We start from the raw sequence: 23577 nt of genomic DNA on the forward strand, positions 1-23577 counted from the left end.
ACTGTAAAAAAAGAACAGATTTATTGTAGCATAAGCTTTCGTGGAACAACAGACCCCATTTCATCACATGCATGAAAGTAACTAATTCAACCCCCTGGAAAGTATCGTGTGATTAAAAATTTAGCTGTAGACAAAGTGGTGTTCTTTTTGCAGCGGAAAGAACAGAGATATGCCGGGTTTTCTATGTGCATATGAAAGCAGTCCCAAAAAACAGCAACACAACACCTTGAATCCTGAGTAAGTTAAATGTTGTCAGCCCTGAAGCTACACGGGGGGCGGGGGGAGGGATGCAATTACAACGGTGAGCAGCTAAGTGATTTAGCCCAGCGAGGAGTTAAACGTGGGTAAGCGCCAGTGTGTGTCTAATAAAATGCAAATCTCATTTTCTGTTTGTTGTGTGCATCAGGAGATAACTGTTTACTGAAGAGTATTAAAATTTGATTTAGTTCACAGGCATTTTAAATATGACCAGGGCCTGCCGGGTCTTGCCACGCAACAGCAGCTGCCACGTGGGGGCCGGGGAGGGGAGTAGAATTAGAGATAAGGGCATAGCAGGACGAATGGAAAATAATATAATGGACTATGAGACTACATTAAAGCATGTCTATATCCTGGCCAACACAGTGTAGTCACTTCCATGCACCAGGAAGCAAATAGCAAGTGTATTTGGTACCCAGAGGGAAGATCATTACAGCTGTCACATAATCAATCAAATGTCACACTTAAGGACCTGCCTTTGCTGTCTGTGCAGCCACAGCAGTAGTCATTTATGCTACCCCATTGCTTCTTCCAACCTTTGGGACATTGTCACAATCGTATGAAGCAGAGGCATTAATGGTTCCCTCCATAGCATCTGAACCAGAGTGGACATGGCCCCAACTCCCACCACCACCACCACCAGCACCCCACCAGTGATGGCACAAGGCAACAGGCTGTTTAGGGTGGCCATGTGTCCTGATTTATAGAGGGCAGCTCTCAATTTTGAAGGGCTGTCCAGTCCAAGCCCGGTTTAACGATAAAGAACCATAAGAAGGGAGAGCAGGGATTGCCCATCAAAAAAGGCACATTTGCAACCCTTGCAGCTGCAGACAGAAGCCTCAATATTTTTTGGCAAGAGAATTCCGGCTGTGGCTTCCATTTGCAAGCATTTAATACATGGCTTCCAGCTTCCACCAGCTTGCCTCTCTGGCAATACTTTCAGCATGTCTTGTTGCTGCTGTTGTCATCAAATCATCATCATCATGAATGTGCATGCTGCTTTACATAATGTAAGCATAAAAGACAGGTCTCTTTCCCTTCATAATATTGCTAATAAATAATAATATATAAGATGCTTACAATCAAAAGACGACAGAGGAGCAAAAGGGACCTTTCAGTTGCTTTTCTGCCCCCTCCTTTCTGAGAGGGAGGGGCTTCAGGCAGGAAGAGGGGCTCACCTGAGGTCCTGCAGGCTGCATGGGCTGGCCAGGAGGACCCAGTTTGGCCCACAGGCCTTAGGTTCTCCATGTTGGAGGGATTAGGGCCATGAGTCACTTAACCTGAGCTTGAAAGGTTAACATGCACCTGACTGAGGTGGGAGGGGATCTCTGGGAAGTCGGTCTGCCTTTTCCTTGTCTCCCCCCTCTACTTTCCTATTCTTCTTCCTTCTTCCTCCTGCAAGGGATGCTGATCTCAGCCACCTTACCTTGAGATATAAGTTTGTTATTTCTCCAGTAAATTCTGTTCCTAACCCACCACTTCAGTGTATTTTGTCTACATCCGTGGCTACTGATGGGGGGCTGATTTGGACTGCACTCCATCCCTGACCTAAACATTTCCCACTAACACATAAGTCTTTGTTTAAACAATGTTCAAAAATCTGCAAACAAATATCAGAACAACAACAGGATTCAGAGAACAGTGAATGGAGTACTGCTCACAAAAATTGACGTTCCTGCCTCCTTCCAACTGCAGGCGTTTACATCCCTCCCCTAGCTAGTCCAAAGGGTCAGTCAAGGGGCCTTTAGGAAGAGCAGTGTGGCTGCACTGGGGTGGTGGCAGAATTTAGAGGGGGGGGGACCTTTGCATAAGCAGAAGTGCATCCACAGAAGATCCTGCCCTACAAAAATCATGTAACTTTATGGAAATAGTCATCACTTATTCTGAAGAGAAAATCTGGACCACTTTCTGCCTTCTCACACCAGGATCTGGGTGAGGTTCTGAATGAATCCAAAATGCAGAGAACACAACATTAATTTTAAATGCCACATCTTTGCTCCTTTTCTAGTTCCTACAAAGGTAGGCAACTAAGAATCAGTCCTACCGTTCTCCCCCAAAATATATTAGAAGCACATACAACCTGCAGAAATGTGAAATAAATGAAATCTTGCAAGCAAATGGTGTTTCCTTGGCTCTTGCTTCTTCATTACCACTAAGTAGTGGAGATGATTAAGGAGGGCTTATCCTAGATGACAAATCAATGGTTCTAATTTTTGTACTGAGAGGTAGCAGATAATTAGGGACTAAAATGTTCGATATCTGACTGAATAATGTTTTCTGCCTACAAGATAATAAAAGGGGCGATTCATTTTAAATAGCCTTCTCAAATAATGAAGCTACAGCAAAGATTTGAAGAATCAAACCACTACCCTGTTTGGAACAATGAGTGTGCCAATTTAGCGTGCAGAAGATTTTAAAGCAAGCTTCAGCAGCAAACAGGTTCAGAATATGATTTCAATATTTCAGCCAGTGCTAGCTAACCCAGAGTGGATTCTTCTTAAATTACTGTGATGGGATAGGAGCCATTGCCGCACTACTCCTTTTTGCTTTGTCGCTTCACACACTTCTGGGGTTCTTCCTGTCAGAGGGCTCCTGAGGCTATCAATAAAAACATTGTGCAGCACTTCTGTCTTTTCCTCCTTAACAGATTCTTTTGGTGGAAACAAAAAGGATGGAAGAAACTGTGAGAAAACATGGGAGGGTTACAAGTAGAAAACGATGACACCTGGGCCCCTGTAAAAAATCTGTACATTTTGTGTACAATCATGAATTTTGTGTACAATCCCTGTTGGTGTGCACACATAGTTGGATTAGGACAAGTGCTGGGATCACACACACTGAAATGACATGAATGCAAGTCACCTACATATTTCTAATTGATTAACAATAGGTGATAATCTCCCAGGTTGGATGCACGGTAAGTTTTTAATACCCTTGCTGTCACAGGCCCTGAAAATGCATGAAGTGCTCTTCTGATTATGAAACTGATTGTGAAATAAGGCATAACTCTGCCTTATGTTCTTGGAGAATTCTTAAGCAACAATCCTGAAGTTCATTTGGAAACTATTCCTCCTGTTAAAGTTGTTACAGGGACTGGACTGCTTCACACATACTTCATTTTGAATCCTTCTTAATTCAGTTTCCACTGATTTCTAATTGGTCCTTCTTCAGACAGCTCAGAGAGGGATTTTATTCTCACAATACCCCATGAGGTAGGTGAGGTTGAGAGAAAGAGAGAGATTTGCCCAAGAGTGCCCAGTGAGCTTCATAGCTGAGCAAAGACACTATCCATATTATACCAATGTTAAGCAACTTTTCATTAGATACTAGATTTTAAAAGCATCTTATGCTTAACCAGTGCAAAAGGGAAAAAATGGATATTTGTAAGTACTATTAGAGATTTCTAGCAGTACAGCTAGAAATCGTTCATCTTGTGTTAGGTCAGGAATTCCATCCAGCAGAGGGCATCAGCGCACACAAATGTACCCTAGAAAGGAAAAGAAACAGCATTAAAAAAAATGCAGGGAATTGGGAAAGCATTTTTTAAAAATCACACACACATATAAATATATGGGATTTGTAATCAAATATTGCAGTGCGATTTGATCCTATTCAGTCAGCCATGAACTTTTCCAGTATGCTCAATTCCACACAACTCTCTGTTTTGGGGGTTAGGATTTTTTTCCCCCCCTGTTAAAAGTGTTTTTGTTTTTTTTACTTCTGCAAATCTTGGGTTTTCCCCAAGCCTACTGATACCTCCCCCTTGTGCATGGGCAGTGCTGTTTTGGAAACATATGCAATGGCACTCACAGCCTGAAGAGCAGAAATAGAAGGAATGACAAACCCATTTAATTCCCCCTGCTTTCTCTAAAGTGCTTAGGATGACAGCCAAGTATGTTAAACCCATTTTATCTTCACTACCACCCTATGCGGTAGGTTAAGCAGAGACAGAATGGTCCAAGACACCCAGTAAACTTCATGGCAGAGTGAAGATTTGAACACAGAACTCACTACTTCAAGCCCTCCAGCTGTCTTGATTTCACTGGCTGCTGATGTTACAACATGATTTTTGATACTAGTGGAGAAGATTATGGGCACAATCCTACACATGTTTAGACAGAAAAAAGTCCTACAATTCCCAGCTGGGGCATGCTGGGAGTTGTAGGACCATTTTTCAGTCTAAACATGCATAGTGTTGCACCCTAAATGAACTTGCTATGTATTTTTGTTGTTGTTGTTGATTCAGTCAGTTGCTTCCAACTCTTCTTGACTTCATGGACTAGCCCATGCCAGAGCTTCCTGTCGGCCGTCGCCACCCCCAGCTCCCCCAAGGTCAAGTCTGTCACCTCCAGAATATCATCCATCCATCTTGCCCTTGGTTGGCCCCTCTTTCTTTTGCCTTCCACTTTCCCTAGCATCAGCATCTTCTCCAGGGTATCCTGTCTTCTCATGATGTGGCCAAAGTACTTCAGTTTTGCCTTTAATATCCTTCCCTCAAGTGAGCAGTCTGGCTTTATTTCCTGGAGTATGGACTGGTTTGATCTTCTTGCAGTCCAAGGCACTCTCAGAATTTTCCTCCAGCACCACAGTTCAAAAGCATCTATCTTCCTTCGCTCAGCCTTCCTTATGGTCCAGCTCTTGCAGCCATAGGTTACTACGGGGAATACTAGGGATGTACAAAAGTCACTTACCTTTTCGAAGGGTGACATTCGTGGGGGTGGGGAGGCGCTCCGTCCCTCCCCCCCAAATCCTGGCCGGCCGGCTCCGCTCCGCAGGGATTCTGCAGAGCCACTGGCCGGCTCCGCCAGCGGCCGGACATCCGGCAGCTGGCTAGCAGGGACGCAAATGGCAGCGGCCGTAGCCGCCACCATTTGCGTCTCTGCAGTCAGCCATGATAGGCTACGTAAATGTTTATGTAGCCTATCACGGCTGATTTAAAAGAAAAAAAAAACCGCGCGTACGCAAATGGCGGCGCCCATGGGCGCCATTTGTGTTCCTTATTTTGGCACGTCTTAGTCTACGTAAACATTTACGTAGACTAAGATGTGCCAAAATAAGGAACGCAAATGGCGGCGCCCATGGGTGCTGCCATTTGCATACGCACGTTTTTTTTTCTTTTAAATCAGCTGTGATAGGCTACATAAACATTTACGTAGCCTATCACGGTGTTTTTAAAAAAATCTAGCCGTGATAGGCTACGTAAATCTTTACCTAGCCTATCATGTTTTTTTTGTTTTAACTGGAAATTGTTGTCAGTGTGATGTCTCTGCTCTTAACTATTTACTGATCCATTAGTTTTCATGGCAAGAATACTGGGGTGGGTTGCCGTTTCCTTCCCCAGGGATCGTATTTAGTCTGACCTCTCTGCCATGACCTTCCCGTCTTGGGTGTCCCTTCACGGTTTAGCTTATGGCGTCACCGAGGTGCTCAAGCTCCAGCACCACAACAAGGTAACGATCTCCTTTGCTGAAGTGCTGTGTATTTAACTTGTAAAATATGGTTTTATGTAAAGCACTATTGAAGGCCATTTGTGTCAGGTGCCACAATGCTGATTTCTATTATTTCTATTGGAGTATCGATTTTATTTGGCATTGGACTTCTTTAAGTATTATTTTTTTCAGGACTTAAAAAGGAAAGAAAAGAGATTTTCCCAGGCATGTTTCATTATTCCCTTCTGCAGTTGGAGAGAGAGCAAAATAAATTGTAGGGTGAATTCCTAAACACACTCACAAGAGAGTAATGCCCATTGAATACCGTGGGATTTACTTCTGAGTAATCATGTGAATTTATATTTATAACATTCTACCTAGCAATAGCTCTAACTCTTTCATTGTGAACATCCATCTATGCATCTTGACTTAAACAGGAGCTTCAAGCCTAGTCCTGGCTCCTGCACACAGCTCCTGCACATAGCTTCTGTACATAACTTGGAGATGACTTTTTCTTAATGTAGCCAGGCTTACAGTTGACTTCAGAAGGACCCTTGTGAAAGTCCATCTTCTAAATCAAGATTTTTTTTTGTTTCCAAGGGTGAACCAATCCACCTATGGCAAGCTCCTTTGCCTCAGTTCCTCAAACAAATTTTTGCACTTAAAGGTAGCTCACAGCATATAAAAGTAATTATTCTGTGCTTACAGTTAGCACACACAGATTATAATGAACTTACCATTAGTGACATACTCTGTGACAATGGCTTTTAGCTTCTTTCTTTTCTCTCTCTCTCTCTTTTTGATTTACATTTTAGGCTGCAATCGTATGCATGTTTAGAGCTTCTCTACACCAGCAATTTATTGCACGCTCGTGATTGGCCACTCACGGAAGTTTGTGGGTCCATTACAAGATGTCATTGACATCCAGGGCCTCTCCTTCGTTTTTGCAGGTTTATCCTGCTGTAAAAAACACCAGACTAAATCAGGCATTTTTTAAAAAATGCACAGAATAGGTAGCATGTAATGCAGCCATAGTGCTATATTTCAACCACTAGATGGTGCTGTCTAAAGGAAAACATAGGAAAGTGCCAAAATGGAAGTTTTCAATTCAAACTAGGTGGTTGCTCATGTCCCCCATGAAATGGAGCTGATCATAATCCCACAAAGAATCCAGAAGCAGAAAGCCCTGCTAAAGCAGTGGGATTTTCCATTAATGTGGTGAGGCCCAGAGTCATAAAAAAGCCCTATAACCTCCAGCATTCCCCAGCCATGCTGGGAGTTATAGGACTTTTTTTCCTGTCTAAACAAATATAGCGTTGCATCCTTAATTGTTTTATTCTTTTTGTAATCACCCATGGCTGAAGGACAGTAAAACGTACTGATAATAAATAAGCAAAAAAATATCATCCTTGCTTCCCCTTTTATCTGGAACTGCTTCCCAAAACACCTCTGTAATGTCACCTCTTTTACTTCCTTCAGCTCCCCCACCCGACTGATTTCTTCTCAGCCTGACACCTGATAGGACCCTTCCCCAACTTGGTGCCCTCCAGATGTTTTCCACCACACACTCCATCATCCCTGACCATCAGTCTGAGGCTGATGGAACTTGTCATCCAAAACACCTGGAAGTTGGGGAAGGCTGCCCTATTGTAACTAACCCTAAATTCATGTAACCGCAATAATCACATACCCTTCCCCCATTTACCCCTGCCTCCATTTCCAGTCCTTTCCTTTGTTGCCGCTTTTGTGTCCTTTTTGAGAGTGTAAGCCCCTCGGAGCAGGGACCTGTTCTCTCATACTTTGTAAAGAGCCATGCAGATGATGGAGAAGAGCTGTAGCTTAGTGATGGACCACATACTCTACATTCAGAGGGCCCCATGTTCAATCCCTGGCACCTCCAGGTAGGAATGGGAAAGGCTCCTGTCTCAAACCGCTGGAGAGCTGCAGGTGGGCCAATGGTCTGATCCAGTGGAAGGCAGGTTCTTATGTCTGGAGCTATATACATTCGTAATATGGCATAATTTTGTATCCATTTTTATGATGGATGCGTTGTTAGTTACCTTGAGGGTTTGCAATGGATGGAAAGGTAGAGCAATTTTTTTAAAAAATACCAATACCAACACTTTTTAAAGGCTGTTTCTTACCACTTTCCTAAGTCTGGGTTCATAGTGGACCAAAGGGGCTTCTTGTTGCCCACAGACCCAGCAGTAGTGATGCATTCTTCACTAAAACATGCTACAGGAACCCAAAGCGTTCTATACCGAACCTTCTGCTGAATCCATGTTTGGTTCAAATCCAGCGCAGAAGACTTCACACTTGCTGCTGGCTTCTTCCATGGCACTGGGAGAACTGATGAGGGCTTTTGAACAGTTTTCTTGGGAGTTAATATATATTTGGTCAGGAATGTTCATGTGCTGTTTTGGCTTGAAGGTATTATGGAAAATAATCTTAAAGTACATTGAAATGTCTCCACAAAGAATTATATCCTGCGTTTGGCAAGAGAGGGTGGAAGCCTTTCCTGGAAACAAGATAAAGTTATGTTATTTCCAGACTACATCAAAGAGGTGGCGAATAAAAGAAGGCAATTTATCAAAGCAAAAAATATGGCAAAACAAATGAACTTACAATATTACTTAAAATATCCTGCTACACTTTGTATTGTGTCTGAAGGTCAGATGAAGAAGTTTCAAAATCATGAAATAGTGGAGGCATGGCTGAACGTAAAAATGCATGAGAATTCTGTTACAACCCCATGAACTGGAATCTTTAAACAAGCTTTGTTAACTGTTTGTGTTTAGTCTACATGATCCAGGCTAGCTCAGAAGATAAATGATTATACATATATTCATTTACTTTCTTTCATCCTTCATTTTTTCTTGCTTTTCTTTATATTTTTTTATTTCAAAATAGATAATATATCTAGTATAAAATATATTACTGACTGTTGAAGGTTTATATTAAGTTTTATTATTATACAACACTATATATTTATTATTAATAATAATAATAATAATATAATCTTCTAGGAATGAATTGTAGACCTGTTTCTTTGATATAAGACTGATGATATGATATTGAAATGTAAGGTTGTGTATTAAACTGTAAGATTGTTAAGGCTATATAGTTTTTAAAATAGAATGGCATCGGAAGCTGGGGGATATTGGAGTTTAAACTTAATTCTTTAAAGGGGAGGGACGGGAAAGAATCTTCTTTTTTCTTCACTTCCTTTTCTCCTCCCTTTCCCTCCCCCCCCCCTTCTCTCTTTGTTATTATGGTGTCCTCATCAGAATATTGTATTGTTGGGAAACTGTAGTATTGATCAGGTTGTTGGTAATTTTGGTATTGTTTATTTCATTTATAAAGATAAAATAAATAAAAATATATTTTAAAAAAAGTACATTGAAATAAATATTTCCCTTTTAACTAGGAGTACCCTGAAGACACCTTTTAAAATGTCAGCTCATGAATTGTCTTCTATAGGCCTTAAAACCAACCTGAAATTTCTAAATAAAATGTATCTTGCATGTTGCGTAAGTGAACATCACTGGCGAAATGATGTCTAGAAAGCCAGCTGTTGCTATGAGATTATGTATTATTAACACAGATTGAGTAGAGGCTTATGTTCACTAGAGCAAAACAAACAATTTATGTTTGAAATTTAGCTAGAATAACTTTGAGGCTAAACTACACAAGCCAATATACCTAAATGTGATATGTCGCTCATTTGCATTTCCCCACCCCTCCTTTGGTTAATATGAACTGGACACAGATAATTTCCCATGGGGTGGAAGAAGGGCATCTATATTAGTAACTTTCAAATGGGAGACTGCTAAAATATTTGGGGGTGGGTTCAAGTTGTCAAATCCAAACAACGTAAGATTGGGTAGAGAAGTTGGGTAATTCTCTCTTAGGGGTATCCCAACCTACTAGCTTTTAGAACAGGAGTGGGCAGCTTGTAGCCATCCAGATGTTTTGGCCTACAACTCCCATTAGCCCTAACCAGCATAGCTAATGGTGAAGGATGATGGGAGTTGTAGGCCAGAACATCTGGAGGGCCACAAGTTGCTCACCTGTTTTAGAAGGAGGCTCATTTCAGCAAGCAAGTGGATGACCCTGTGGAAAGGAAAACGTTCTCTCAGGAGCCTTTCCCTTTAAGATGCCACTGTTTTCCAGTCCAGATGGCTTAGCTCCCCATAGCACAGAGGGCTCTCTCACACATAGAAAGCATCTAACATGAATCTGGCTGCTTTCTTGTCTGATTTTCCTCTTTTTTATATTTTGTACTCTGTCAAGGATAACGGTCTGCTTTCCGCCATAAGATCGGGTCAGTCTGTCACGTTGGATGTAACCACCTGGAATTGTTTGTAATCTAGAGGCTCCTCGACCCTTTGCCCAAGGCCAGACGCCACCCCTGCTAGCTAGAAAGTGCCAACAGCTGGAGGTGGTGGGAAGTTCCAACCTCTGGCGGGCCAGGGTGGTCCACCCAGGGACTGAGCCAGTGACTGGCTGAGGCAAAATCGACCCTGGGTTGCCAGGGCTGGGCTTTAAAAGTGGGCTGAGGTTGAGGCAAGGGGCCTCCCTTCATCCTGGTGGTCCTGGAACTGCAGCCGGCTGGTTGCTATCCAGGGAGAGCCATACTTAGGTATGCAAGGATAGGCCAGGTAGATTTATTATTTTGCTTGGGTGTGCATTCATGAAGCTCTCTGTATATAGATAAGTGATTTAGCTTTGTACCCTCTGTGTAACTTGCTATTTCCATTCTTCCCTTTCCCTCTAACCCTTTATTTTGATCTTAATAAATCTTTATCCAATCTTTAGATGGTGTGATCTCTCTGCATAACCTCAGTGCTAATTTCAGTGCCTCTTGCCTTAAGAGGGCGGCTATTGGGTATTTGGGGGGACTGAAAGGCCAGGTTTTACCAGTCCTGTTTTTGGGAAGGGGGTCCCGGGATTGGGTCCCGAGTGGTCCTCCCTTGCAGGGAGGTTGGGACTGGTCCCGGCGGTGGGGATCTTCCTTCCCTCCTTCCTTGACATGCTCCCTCTTCCTAACCTTTATTTATTACATTTCTAATCTGGCCAATAACTCATGTTAATAAAGTCTTTAATTTGGAACTTGGGGGTTAAGAACCTAAGAAGAGCAGTGCTGGATCAGACCAAAGGCCAATGTAGTCCAGCATTTTGTCCCCAGAGTGGCTAACCAGATGCTCCCATGGGAAGCCCACATGCAGGGCATGAGTGCAACACCCCCTCCCGCTCATGTTTCCCAGCAACTGGTATGCAGAGGCCTCCAATACAGCCTCAGATACTGGAAGTAATATATAGCCATCACGACTAGTAATGATTGATAGCCTCATCCTCCATGAATTTGTCTAATCCCCTTTTAGAGCCGCCCAAGTTAGTGGCATTTTGTAGAGTATTCCTTAGTGCTGTGTGAAGAAATACTTGTGTGCTGTGTAAAGAATTGCTTCCATTTATCAATCCTGAATCTCCCACCACTGTGTTTCATGAGATGACCTCAGGTAATATGAGTATTATGAGAGAAGAATCAAAACTTCTCTCTATCCACTTTCCCCACACCAGGCATAGTTTAATACAGCTCTTATCATGTGTGTGTCCCTCACCCTGCCCCGACTATACTTTTGACAAGCCAAGGATTTACTCCTTTATGTTCCTTCCTGCTACAGGTCGAGACTGGGGAAAGATAAAAGACCGGGCTTTGCCTGGCCTGCAGTGACTAGTAGTTGCCCCTTCCCTGGTTGCAAGTCAGCTTGGGCCTCTTGGGGAAGAGTAGGGTAAATTGAGGAACGGAGGCAATTCAGCTGACCTGATCCAACCTCCCCCAACTCCCACTCTCCACAGCTGGTAGAACAGCACTGGGATTTGTATTGGGTATTGTCTAAGTCAGTTTGCCATCCTTCCTCACACAACAGAATGACATTTAATAGCGATAAATGCCAAGTTCTGCACCTAGGAAAAAGAAACCAAATGCACAGTTACAAGATGGGCGATACTTGCCTCAAAAATACTACAAGTGAGAAGAATCTCGGAATTGTTGTAGATCACAAGCTGAATATGAGCCAACAATGTGATGTGGCTGCAAAAAAGGCAAATGCTCTTTTGGGCTGCATTAATAGAAGCATAGTTTCCAAATTCCGGGAAGTACTAGTTCCCCTCTACTCAGCACTGGTTAGGCTTCATCTTGAATACTGTGTCCAGTTCTGGGCACCACACTTTAAGACGGATGCAGACAAACTCGAGAGGGTTAAGAGGAGGGCAACAAAGATGGTCAGGGGAATGGAGACAAAGCCCTTTGAGGAGAGACTGAAGGAACTCGGCATGTTTAGCCTTGAGAAGAGAAGACTGAGGGGAGATAGGACAGCACTCTTCAAGTACTTGAAAGGTTGTCACAGAGAGGAAGGCCAGGATCTCTTCTCGATCATCCCAGAATGCAGGACACGGAATAACGGGCGCTAGTTACAGGAAGCCAGATTCCGGCTGAACATCAGGAAAAACTTCCTGACTGTTAGAGCAATATGACAGTGGAACCAATTGCCTGGGGAGGTGGTGGACTCTCCCACACTGGAGGCATTCAAGAGGAGGCTGGACAGCCACTTGTCAGGGATGCTCTGACTTGGATTCCTGCATTGAGCAGGGGGTTGGACTCGATGGCCTTGTAGGCCCCTTCCAACCCTACTAGTCTATGATTCTATAAATTAGCTGTGGCCTCAGCAGAGACTTCGGCTGCCTACTTCCCTTCACCCAGACGGCAGAACACCCCCAGTACCACAGGCCTCTCCTGCTAGAGGACCACAGTTCTCTCCCCAACCCCAACCTTGATCTTGTTGGAGAGTTGATGGGAGCAGCATCTGGTGTCAAAGCACTGGACGGGTTTGGTGCTTCATTACTCTTCCCTCCCAATTATCCCACCATTGAAGCTTCTTGCCAGTGCCACCCACAGCATTAAAAGATAGAAAGAGACCACATGTGGCCACTGAGTAACAGATAAGGAAAGGAAATTAAGCTTTGGAGACATGTCGACATGGTGTGAAGGATGATGCTGAACAAGCTTATTGTTACGCTCCTGCACTTAAGTCCTGAGATGGGGGAACTTGTAGGGGCTTCAGTGCTTACGTAGACTTCAGTTTCCTGGAAGGAGGGCACTGGAGACTTGTGGTATTTCTTTTATGGAGGCTTAATTATACTGTGCTCAGGATGAAGGCCTACTACACCACAACTCCAAGCAATCCCCTGCTTCGTCTCCTGTTGCCCAGCAATCTTCTGCTGCAAGACAAAGGGCACCTCTACACCAGCCTAAAATCCTGCATTTAAAACGAGGCGTTCTGCTTCCATTTTAAATACGGGATCACCACTGACTCCCTTTACATGTGCTTCCCCCTGCCCCCGAGTTTTCTATTATCTTTCATTGATCTCGCTCCTCTTCTTGCCGCTTTAAGCCTTTCCACGGAGGAAACTGAAGCGGAACACAGTGGGGTAATTTGATAGCTCATTATCTGCGATCTATTTAAAAAAGGAACAAAGGGCATTTAGTGCAGGAGGGTCACGGGGTCATGTAAGGAGCCCGCAAACTTTTGTGAAGGAGCAATCTCAATCACAGGGTAAAAGCTCCCTGTGATGAAGCCAAAAGCTGCTCTCCTTTTGTCTTAGATTCACACTTCCCCCAGGTCTATTTCTCCTACTCCTCAGGCCTTGTAGAACAAAGGTTAGCAATTCAAGATAACCTTTGATTTGGGCAACTTGTCCAAAAGAATGCATTGGGGGAAATCCTCAGTCTCTTTGTACTCGGCCCCACTAAATGGTAAGGGATCTCTGGAGGTAATATAGATTAACCCCAAACACATAACACTATGCTAAAGCAGGTGGAAATGGACAGATGTGGAGGTGATAAAGCTTCTGCCCTGATTTATTTACGCATGTAATTTTTTTTAAAGCTAATGCGAAGGAGGTTTATGATGTTTAAACGGTATTTATCTTTAAAGAACCTCAGCGAGACCCTGCTTGCACTATAATCTTAGAACTGGGATTGACACAACTCTCTTGAGTTGGCTCTCCATGGAATTCTCAAGCCAAACATAATTCAGACAAATGAGGCAGAAAAACAAAACCCAAACCCTGATAGATATTTAAAAACTGCTCTTAAAATCCCCTGAGGAAACAGGCATCAAAGAGAGAGCTACCTCCTACATCAAAAATTTAGCACCAATATTCTAGAAATCTCAGGAGGGAATCTCTCCACAGGATACAAGTAACTCAAGTTTCACTGACTTCAGGAGGAAATAGATAATCAGTCGGGAAGGAGAGCTGCAAATGTTGGGGGAAAAGAAAACTAGAAAAGTTTTTAAAGTGATAAGTAATTTTCAAGGGGATTCATTCATTGTTTTAAAAAATTGTGAATTTTTCACATAAGATTGGGACCAGTGCTGGTTGTTGCAATAGGAAAGGACCTAAAATGTATGGCATTTTCATTATGGCAAGCTGCAAGGGTGGTGTTTCTTGCATCTTTTAGTTTTGGCACAAACAAAAGCCTTATCTATTAACTGTCTTTGGAAAGAGTCTCTCATTGGCTCATGGTTCAGTCTTACAAGTTAATACTCTCCAACCAAAAACATTGTTTTCTTCCACCTTTTCTAAGCTGGTAGGGGGAACAAATGTAAATATCTGCAAATCACACAATTAAGAGATCAGTGGGGTTTTTTTTAATGTATGTTTCATATGGAAATGTGTAATGATAATGTCTGGTTTTAAAAGAAAAGGGTGCCAGACCAGAGAACTGTAAAGTTTATATGTTGGAGACATCTTGATTTTCATGTCTCCTTTATTTGAAATAAAATAGCTTTTCTTACTGCAGAGAACATTATAAAATGGACTTCTGTTTGTAGGGTTTCTCCTCTTTGTTCTCATCTCATTAAATATCCATGCTCCAGATGGAATTAAACTTCATTCTGAGATCTTTATCATAATTGGCCAGGAAGTGAAGTTTCAGTTAAGATTGACACCTTATTAATAGGATTTTTCCTTGCTGCAAACTGACTTTAGAGATGGCTCTCAATGATTTATACATCTGGGGCGCCCTGACCTGGCATGGTTAACATCTGATACTTTAAAGAGGGCTGTCAGGTTGATGGGATTTAAAATATCAGATGGATTTCTTATTCTCCTGATTTGTCCTGTTGAATAAATACCAAGACCGAAGGGGCTTATTCCAGCACTGTCATCATACCAATAAGGCAGAAGCTCATGCAAAAATATTAGTAACAAGAAAAAATTAATATAACACCATTTTTGCAATGTCTAAGGAAGGTAAGACATAGTATTATATTTGCTGAGTTTGAACATTTCAGACTTTAGTCCTATACATCTTTACCTGAGAGTCAACTCCACTGAACTCAGTGGGGCTTATTTATGAGTAAATATGCACTGGATCAGAATGAGCTAATTGTCCTACTGTACTGGTGGCTGGTACACCACAGCTAACACTGGCAAAACATAGTTATGAGCCTGTTCATTCCCAGCAAGAAAGGAGAAAGCCAAACAATACCAGTAGAAACGAAAGATAACGTAGAACACTGAGAGCCACTGCTAAAGTGATCCTGGCAACGTCACCTCCACCCATTACAGTGTTGTGCACTGATGATGCTCCTACATTAGCCATGGATGGGAGCCAGCAATCAACATGTATTGATGAGTAGATTGCCAGGACGATGGCACCCTGTTCTATACAGAGACACAAGGCACAGGTGGGCTGTCAGGAAAAGCCTACATTACAGCAACTCACTCATTGGAGGACATGTAGAATCCTGAGGCTTTCTAAGAGAAGGTGCCAATGGGTTGGATCCAATGTTAGTTCAACTTAAATCCCATTCATTTTAATGGATCAGATACTTGAAGTACAACTAACATTGGACATAGCCCCATGATTCTACACATGCAAAGTGCATGTACTAGTGTCTGTGAGAGGGGAACAAAACATTTTCAAAGGAGGGGGAAGGAAGCTGCATGGATAAGAAAAATGGAAGTCACAATGGCAACCTCATTGGAAACAAGACAGTGACTCAGTTTACATGATCAAAACAGCTTAAGCCATGGTGGGCCACAGCATGTGCTGGGTGGGATTTGCATATTCAACACCCAGAAGCAGCTTGTTGTCTTGTGCGAACCCGGGCGGTGGGGCTGTGCGAGAGTTAAACAACCCTTGCATAACTCCTAGTCTGTTGTTGGTTATGCAAGGGTTTTTTGACCCTCGCACAACCCCCACAGTTTGCATGAAACAACAAGCTGCAACCAGCCATTGAATATTTAAAATGGCTGCTGTTTAAGCCATGGTGGGCTGTTCAGTCATGCAAACTGCCCATCATGCTCAATGGGTCAGCACAGTGCAATGGGAAATTAGAAATGTGGTTAAAGTCCTACTGCTGGGAGATGCACATTGGCCTCCACAAGGCAAAGCCCTCTTTTAATTAAAACAATAATTTTAGTTGAATCAAAGGAGATGCATCAGGATTAGAACTCAGGCCTTGTACTCAAGAAAGCAACAACCTAACCACACAGCCATAAGAAGAGACAGAAAAAAGGATCCTCTGTAGTCTTTTCAGATGCCTAGTCCACCATGACTCACACACTTCCCCCCTCCCTAGTCATATAGCAAAGCACCAAAGAGGGCCTATGTTGAACCATAGCACAGTGGAAAAGGCTTAGCAGACATGACAATCTGGGCTCCATCACTAGTTATATAGTCTTCCAGCAAGGAGACACAGGTATATGAATGCACGCGCACACCTGAGTCAGTGCAGTGTGACAGCCAATCAAAGTCATGGCCATATGTACCAACAGCCTCAATCAGTTAACTGGCTTGTTCATGCCCCTGGAGACCTTTCATTTCCCCTCTCCCCTTCTTTATATTCAGCCACGCACTCCCCATCTTCATATAATAGATCACTACTCTGATTTTGTCCCTTCTTGACCACTTTGTTATCCATCACCTTCAGCCCTCCAGTTTATACCACCCAGCTGCTAAGTTCATGATCACACAGTAGTAATGGGAGTGGGGAAACATCCAGGGGACACTGAGCTTACTCTGCCCCCACCCTTGCCAGTGCTTCAGTGGCAAGGTGCATATCCTCAGCCCCAGTGTAGTGGTGTGGTGGTGGTGAATTCCTTGCCTCCCCTTCCCACTGTTTGCCTAATCCTGAAGACAGCTGAAGTAGGTAAGGGTCGGGATGGACAAAGAGTCGCCGTCTTCTAACCATCATGAGAACACAGACACAAGTGATATAGTCACAGTCTTTATTGAACAATATTGGCTATGGAGTACTTGGCATCACAGAGGAAAGGGATTGCCACCGTTTTGTTCCCACCAGACCCCTGTGACCTCTGTTGCAGGAGGAAGTGGGGAAGATTCTCTGGCCATCAGTGTTTGGATGGCAGGCTTTCTTTTTTCTTTCTTTTTTTAAAAAGGAACACAGCTGTACTTAATATAACTGAAACTGATTTAAAAACAAAATCTGATTTAAATACAGGAAGTCCATTAATTTTTAAACCTATTTTAATGAAATTATCAATCTTTTATCCACCCTGGTAGAAGGTAATGGAAAGGTTTGTTTCTTTGCTTCATCAAAGTTTGTGCAGAGAGTTGAATCAGGCCATACAATAATTAAACAAATGAGAAGCTCTCAGCTTTCAAGAGAACACTCTCAAATGTGAACGACAGATTTTTCAAGAGAGATTATTAGTGAAATGGATTGCTGAAAGAATTCCAAGTGGGCTAATGAAAAAATTATTGAAGAGGATAGAGGGATTTCAGTCAAGCCAATCTGGATGTAGAAACAGGTTCCTGCTTTATGGATGTGCAAAAGCCTTTTTGCATAATATCACAGTACTGAATGTTCAACCCATTTATGCATGCCCATGGAATTCTTGGGCACAAATTTGTGACCTAGGCAATCCCATCAGCACTGACCCAGCTTGCTGCTACTCCCGTGGTTCTCTGGACTGGGGTGACTAGCTGCAATATTGTAATTTATTGTGCATTCATAATTCCACTGAAAATCTCCTTGATCTACACAGGCAGAATTGGATGCAATGCTGCAGCTATTGTGGGAGTTTCTGCAACACCAACGGCACCACCAACAGTAAAAAAGAAAAAAAGAGAAACAGATTCATACTGTAGATAGCAGACTTTGGTTTCAGAAAAAACAACTTCCATGATTTGATTAGAAACCTCATGAAACAAATGCCTTCAGATCTATCCATGGAAGTCATGAGCTTTCATTTTTTTAAAGTTACTTCACAAATCTGTTATGTAAATTGTTTTTGCCCACTATTGTACTGTCTGACCTTAACTTCTTCCTTGCAGGGTCGTCATCCTAACTGATCATTCTGTTATCTATTTACAAGCATTAACAGCCTGCCCAGACATCCATAAAAGTTGGTAGTAAACGGCCAGTCATATTCTGCCTAAAATACACAGCTCTCTCAGATTGGACTTTCCAGCACTAATTAAAGTTTCAAATTACATCACCATCTAAATGCTTCCTAACACGTGTGTGTCTGGTTTCAACCTTTGAACTGACCATAAACCTAGCACAGCACTCTTTCTTGGGGGTTTTGAAATCTGTTCTGACTATACCACCTTTCCTGGGAGAATGGCTGAGTGTAAAGCCACAAACCTAGATTGCTCCTTCCCACCCACATTGTTTATTTCTGTTCATCACATAGCAAATGGATGTTACTGGCCTACTGAGTTCATACATTATAGAAGCCTATGTTTGTGTTTGTGCATATTATTTTGGTTGGTGGGGACGGCAAAGTGGGCGGTCTTCTTCTGCCTCTTTCCCTTTGGCAACCATGTGTGGACGTGGGCTTATGAGTATAAATACGTGGGTAGATGATTCACCAATCATGTCTGTGTGTATGTGTAATGCCACACATTTACATGCATATGAGTGTGGCGCATCTGTAAAAATGGAAGAACACAGGTGCGTATGCTCGTGTATGTATGTGTTGTTTATGGTTGGCTGGAAGGTGCAGGCACACTTCCATCTTTCGGACCCTTCCCCACAACCGCAAACTATCGTGCTTCCCCATTTGTTAAATGTGTTGCGTTATTTAAAATATGTGTTCCTTACCATCAGCCCCACAGTCGTTTACAACACAGAACTAGCAATAAAATCCAGATTAACAAGAAAAATGTTAAAAAATAACCCAACACTCAATTAAAAATACCAGTGACTTTAAAAATAAAAACAACAAAAATGCATCAATGAAGCATTTAATAAAACATTAAAAGTACGGGAGAATAAATGATGACTAGCATTATCATCATCATAAGGTGGCTAAAAGGAACGTCATGGTGCAATCCTATTTATCAATGGCTCAATGCATAGGAAAAGTTTAGCGTATTTGGCTCTGGCTTACATATTACTGAAAAATAATAACTGACAATGTATTGTAATGGTTGATTGTGCCTGTTTTGTAATAATTTTATAATCGTTGTTGTTCAGTCATTCAGTCGTGTCCAACTCTTCGTGACCCCATGGACCATAGCACGCCAGGCCTTCCTGTCCTGCGCTCTCTCCCGGAGCGTGCTCAAGTTCATATTCATTGCATCAGTCATGCTATCTAGCCATCTCATCCTCTGCCGTTCCCTTCTCCTTTTGCCTTCAGTCTTTCCCAGCATCAGGGTCTTTTCCAGGGAGTTTTCTCTTCGCATTAGGTGGCCAAAATATTGGAGCTTCAGCTTCAGTATCTGTCCTTCCAATGAGCACTCAGGGTTGATTTCCTTTAGGATGGACTGATTTGACCTCCTTGCAGTCCAGGGGACTCGTAAGAGTCTTCTCCAGCACCACAGTTCGAAAGCATCAATTCTTCGGTGCTCAGCCTTCCTTATAGTCCAGCTCTCACAGCCATACATTACTACTGGGAAAACCATAGCTTTGATTAGACGGACCTTTGTCGGCAAGGTGATGTCTCTGCTTCTTACTATGCTGTCTAGGTTGGCCATAGCTTTCCTCCCAAGGAGCAAACGTCTTTTAATTTCATGGCTACAGTCACTGTCTGCGGTGATCTTGGAGCCCAAGAAAGTAAAATCTGTCACTGCTTCCATTTCTTCCCCTTCTATATGCCAGGAAGTGATAGGGCCAGATGCCATGATCTTAGTTTTTTTAATGTTGAGTTTCAAACCAGCTTTTGCACTGTCCACTTTCACCCTCAACAAGAGGCTCTTTAGATCCTCTTCGCTTTCTGCCATTAGGGTGGTATCGTCTGCATATCGGAGGTTGTTGATAATTCTCCCAGCAATCTTAATTCTGACCTGTGATTCATCCAACCCAGCTTTTCTCATGATGTACTCTGCATATAAGTTAAATAAGCAGGGTGACAATATGCAGCCTTGTCGTACTCCTTTCCCAATTTTGAACCAATCGGTTGTTCCATCTCTGGTTCTTACTGTTGCTTCTTGACCCTGGTACAGGTTTCTCAGGAGACAGGTAAGGTGGTCTGGTACTCCCATCACTTTAAGAATTTGCCACAGTTTGTTGTCATCCACACAATCAAAGGCTTTAGCATAGTCAATGAAGCAGAAATAGACGTTTTTCTGGAATTCTCTTGCTTTCTCCATGATGCAGCGAATGTTGGCGATTTGATCTCTAGTTCCCCTGCCTCTTCGAAACCCAGCTTGTACTTCCGGTAGTTGTCGGTTCGCATACTGCTGAAGCCTAGCTTGTAGGATTTTGAGCATCACCTTGCTGGCATGTGAAATGAGCACAATTGTGCGGTAGTTTGAACGCTCTTTGGCGTTGCCCTTCTTTGGAACTGGAATGTAAACTGACCTTTTCCAGTCTTGTGGCCACTGTTGAGTGTTCCACATTTGTTGGCATATTGAATGCAGCACTTGAACAGCATCATCTTTTAGGATTTTAAATAGCTCAGCTGGAAGACTGTCATCTCCGCTAGCTTTGTTGTTACTAATGCTTCCTAAGGCCCACTTGACTTCACTCTCGAGGATGTCCGGCTCAAGTTCAGTGACCGCACTATCATGGCTATCAGGGACATTCAGATCTTTCCTGTATAGTTCTCCTGTGTATTCTTGCCACCTCATCTGCTTCTGTTAGGTCCCTGCCTTCTTTGTCCTTTATCATGCCCGTCTTTGCACAAAACGTTCCCTTGAGATCTCCAATTTTCTTGAAGAGATCTCTAGTCTTTCCCATTCTGTTGTTTTCCTCGATTTCTTTGCATTGTTCATTTAAGAAGGCCTTCTTGTCTCTCCTTGCTATTCTCTGGAACTCTGCATTCAGTTGGGTATATCTTCCCCTTTCTCCCTTGCTTTTCGCTTCCCTTCTTTCGTGAGCTACTTGTAAAGCCTCCTCAGACAGCCACTTGGCTTTCTTGCATTTCTTTTTCTTTGGGATGGATTGAGTTGCTGCCTCCTGAACAATGTTACGGACCTCCGTCCATAGTTCCTCAGGCACTCTGTCTATCAGGTCTAATCCCTGAAATCTATTCCTCACCTCCACTGTATATTCATAAGGGATATGATTTCGGTCATACCTGAATGGTTTAGTGCTTTTCCTGATGTTCTTCAATTTAAGCCGAAATTTTGCAAGAAGCAGCTCATGATCTGAGCCACAGTCAGCTCCAGGTCTTGTTTTGACTGACTGTATGGAGCTTCTCCATCTTTGGCTGCAAAGGACATAATCAATCTGATTTCGATATTGACCATCTGGTGATGTCCATGTGTAGAGTCGCCTCTTGTGCTGTTGGAAAAGAGTGTTTGCTATGATCAGCATGTTCTCTTGGCAAAACTCTATTAGCTTTTGTCCTGCTTCATTTTGTACACCAAGGCCATGCCTGCCTGTTATCCCGGTGATTTCTTGACTTCCTACTTTAGCATTCCAATCCCCTATGATGAAGAGGACATCTTTTTTTGGTGTTAGTTTTAGAAGGTGTTGTAGGTCTTCATAGAACCGATCAGCCTCAGCTTCTTCAGCATCAGTGGTTGGGGCATAGACTTGAATTACTGTGATGTTGAATGGTTTGCCTTGGATTCGTACTGAGATCATTCTATCATTTTTGAGATTGTACCCCAATACTGCTTTTCCCACCCTTTTGTTGACTATGAGTGCTACTCCATTTCTTCTAAGGGATTCTTGCCCACAGTAGTAGATATGATGGTCCCCTGAATTAAATTCGCCCATGCCTGTCCATTTTAGTTCGCTGATTCCCAAGATGTCTATGTTCAATCTTGCCATCTCATGTTTGACCACCTCCAGCTCACCTTGATTCATTGATCTGACATTCCAGGTTCCTAAACAATATTGTTCTTTACAGCATCGGATTTTCTTTTCACCACCAGACACATCGTAGTACTGGTGAAATGAATTGTTTGGGTTTGTCACTGTAGTGATGTACTATCGTAATTGACGCATTGCTACGCTCTCTTGGTTTTGCATTGCTGTTGTGTTGTTAGCTGCTTCGGGCACTTGTAGAAAATATGAATTCAATGATGACTACGAATGCTAGGCACGCTTAGACAGAAGTCCTACAACTCCCAGCATGCCATGGCTGGCCGGGGCATGCTGGGAGTTGTAGGCCTTGTCTAACCATGCCTAGGATCGCGCCCTTCACGGTGGCGGAGGCTGCGGGCGGCAGAGGGACCACATAACGACGGAGCTCCCCTCCGAGAAGCGCGAGACGCCTCTCTCGAGGCGGGACAGCGGGGTGGGCGGCGCCGAGGGCGGGGCGCGGTCCGGGGCGGGGCTCATGGCTGGGCCGCACCGCCGGCTGTGTTGTTAGTGGGCGGGATCTGGAAGAGCCCATAATGCCGATTCGGAAGGGGAGGACGCGGTTCCCTCAAACCGCACGCCGGCTTCGGCCTTCGAGGGAGGCCGCGGTGTCCGGCAGTCTAGTATTTGCTGGCGGCGGCCGCAGGCATGGCGAGGGCCCTCAGCAGGCACCGACGGGCGAGAGAAAGCGCCTCCGCGTCGCGCTCCGCCTCCACCCCCCCTCCGCGTGAAGGAGATGGTCCGTCCCACCGCGCGCGCCCTGCTCCCGCGGTTTGGCGGCTGCCTGGGAGGTGGGGGAAGGGCAAGGGCGACCCCGGGCCTGGAGGGGAGCCTGAGCCCAGCGGCTGCGGCGGCTCTCGTCCCTCCTCTCCCAGCCACCTAGCCGGGCGGGACCATGGCGAGCGAGGGGGAGGACGGGGAGCCGAAGGTGACCGAGGAGATGTTCAAAGACGTCAAGTTCTTCGCCGTGGGAGACATAGACCCCAAGGTACCTTCTCCGGACCCGCTCTCGTCGCCTTCTTCTCTTCCACCGCCGACGCCACGGCTGCCCCTGCCGCGGGGGAGATTTCCGTTCCTCCTCCTCCTCCTCCTCCCCCCCCCACGGCCGGGGCCACGCGCTGACAGCAGCTCGCGCGCCGGCTGGGAGCGCGCGACCGCTCGGACGGGGAGGGGAGGGGAGGGCGGGCGCGTTCTCGCCCTCGCTGCAGGGCGGGCGGGGGAGGCGGGGGCGGCCCGGCGACCGTTAACGGCTCGTAACGACCGGTCCCTTCTCTTTGGTGCGTCCCTCCCCCTCCTGTTAAAGCGGGGCAGGCCCCGCCGCGGCCTGGACTGACTTGGGGGCGGGGAGGAGGAAGGATGGGCGAGCCCGGGGCTGCTTCTCCTTAAAGCTGGGAGCTGGGACGGATTTCCTTCTCGGCTCGCTTCCCTCCCCCCCCCCCCGGGATACGGCCAAGGGGAGGCCTCTTTCGCGTCTTCCGTTCCCGCTTCTTCCTCACCTGACAGGCTGGGCCTTCCCCAGGGTGCTTTCATTTTGCAAATCTGGCCGGACACAGAGGGGAGGGACAGTTTCCCCAGGCAGCGCAGTCATGCGGGGA

At 44.3% G+C, this 23577-nt stretch overlaps 1 protein-coding gene and 1 long non-coding RNA gene across 5 annotated transcripts in view; one reads left to right on the forward strand and one right to left on the reverse strand.

The window, feature by feature from the left end:
* On the reverse strand, positions 1–23422 carry LOC146345174 (uncharacterized). Its single transcript, XR_014792458.1, has 3 exons — positions 22975–23422; positions 7832–8205; positions 1–3745 (listed from the first exon to the last, which is right to left on the reverse strand). It is a non-coding gene; the product is annotated as an uncharacterized LOC146345174 (long non-coding RNA).
* PAXIP1 (PAX interacting protein 1) overlaps positions 22771–23577 on the forward strand; it is a 42144-nt gene continuing 41337 nt past the window's right edge. For all 4 annotated transcript variants that reach the window (XM_084859329.1, XM_084859331.1, XM_084859328.1 and 1 more), the window contains exon 1: positions 22771–22970. In XM_084859329.1, coding sequence (XP_084715455.1) covers positions 22878–22970 — 93 coding nt within the window. In that variant the 5' untranslated portion in view covers positions 22771–22877. The remainder of the gene's footprint in view (positions 22971–23577) is intronic.

The sequence above is a fragment of the Heloderma suspectum genome, chromosome 5, assembly GCF_057233095.1.
Source record: "Heloderma suspectum isolate Gila_16-S chromosome 5, 16-S_ref, whole genome shotgun sequence".
Lineage (NCBI taxonomy): Eukaryota > Metazoa > Chordata > Lepidosauria > Squamata > Helodermatidae > Heloderma > Heloderma suspectum.